This window comes from Alligator sinensis, unplaced genomic scaffold (assembly GCF_000455745.1).
Source record: "Alligator sinensis unplaced genomic scaffold, ASM45574v1 scaffold1575_1, whole genome shotgun sequence".
Lineage (NCBI taxonomy): Eukaryota > Metazoa > Chordata > Crocodylia > Alligatoridae > Alligator > Alligator sinensis.
This window is the reverse complement of record NW_005843253.1, coordinates 48,220-49,592: the sequence shown is the minus strand read 5'-3', so window position 1 is coordinate 49,592 and position 1,373 is coordinate 48,220. Positions and strand designations below refer to the sequence as shown.

Here is a 1,373-nt window from a genome sequence, read left to right as displayed (position 1 = left end):
GGGTGCAGAGCGCGGTGGCCTCGCGCGTCTCGCGGCACAGCTGCAACAGGCTCAGGAAGCCATGAGGCAAGTCGGGCACCACACGCAGCGTCACGGGGCGGCCCAGTGCCCGCAGCCGGCGCGCCAGCATCACCGCGTCGTCCAGCATCGGGTCCAGCGCACCAGCCGGGGCGGCAGCGGGGGTTGGGGCACGCTGCCTGCTGCTCCCTCTGGGGACTGGCTGGCCCCTATACGGACCAGCTGTGCGCCCCTGCCCCCCTTTATGGGCTGCCTGAAGCTCCCCGTGTCCCTATATAGTCCGCCTGGCCCCCCTACAGACTAGCTGCAGATCCCTAGCTCCCTGTGCCTCTATCTCGACTGGGTGGCCCCTATATGGACCAGCTGTGGGTCCCAGCCCCCCTGTCCAGACCGCTAGCAGCTCTCTGCTTCCCTGTATGGATCAGCCGGCTTCTGTATGGAGCAGTGCTTGGTCCCTGTCCCTCTGTACGGACTGCTAGTGGCTCCCTGCACCGCTATATGGACCAGTTCACCCCTATAGGGACCAGTTGTGAGTCCCTGTCCCCTATGTAGACAGACAGCCCACAGCTCCCTCCTCTCCTATATGGACTGGCTAGCTCCTATACAGACCAACTGCTGTGCCCTGCTGCACCTATGCCCAGACTGTGCTGCCTGCCAGGCGGCGAGTCTCATCCTCCCCCCTCATCCCTGCTGTATGGCCCGGCGTGGGTCACAGCGTGATATGGCCTGGCACGGGCAGCTCACCACGATGTGCAGCGGGGGCAGCGTGCACAGCATGCTGTCGGGCGCCAGCAACGGCGACATGTAGGGGTTGCGCCCCAAGGGTGACAGATCCAGTGCTACTGGTGCTGCAGGGTAGCGGGAGCGCAGCGGTTCAAACCCATCAGGGTACTCCAGTGCCCCCATGCTCGCAGTGCCAGGGGGGTCACTGCCAGGGGGCGGGCCTGGGTCCTGGTATGTGTGGCTGCGGCCTGTGGATTGGGGTCCCGCTGGTGGGACCTCTGGCACTGACTCTGATGCACTCGGCTGCGCTGCACCTGTGGGGGGGGGCATGTCTGAGCCTGGCACCCCTCAGCCCCACGAAGGCTTCCTGCACTGCCCCAGGACCCCCTGTGCCCTGAGCCCCTCCCAGGACCCCTGGAGCCTCCCAGCTGGCCCCAAGATGCCCTACACTCCCCAGGACCTCCCTGCATCCCCCGGGGCCATACCAGCGGGGGCCGGGGGCCCGCGGCCCCCCAGCAGGCGGGCAGCTGGCAGGAGCAGCAGCTGATGCCAGGCCGGGGTAGCATCACCTGTGGGGACATAGGGGTAAGTGGGAGGTTACAGGGGGGCTCCCCATTGAGGGCTCCCAGGGG

General features: G+C 67.0%; 1 protein-coding gene across 1 annotated transcript in view; it reads right to left on the bottom strand.

Moving 5' to 3' along the window:
- LIPE (lipase E, hormone sensitive type) overlaps window positions 1-1,373 on the bottom strand; it is a 5,234-nt gene that overhangs the window by 399 nt on the left and 3,462 nt on the right. The window contains 3 exon segments of the mRNA XM_025194581.1: window positions 7-193; window positions 763-1,055; window positions 1,227-1,330. Coding sequence (XP_025050366.1) covers window positions 7-193; window positions 763-1,055; window positions 1,227-1,330 — 584 coding nt within the window.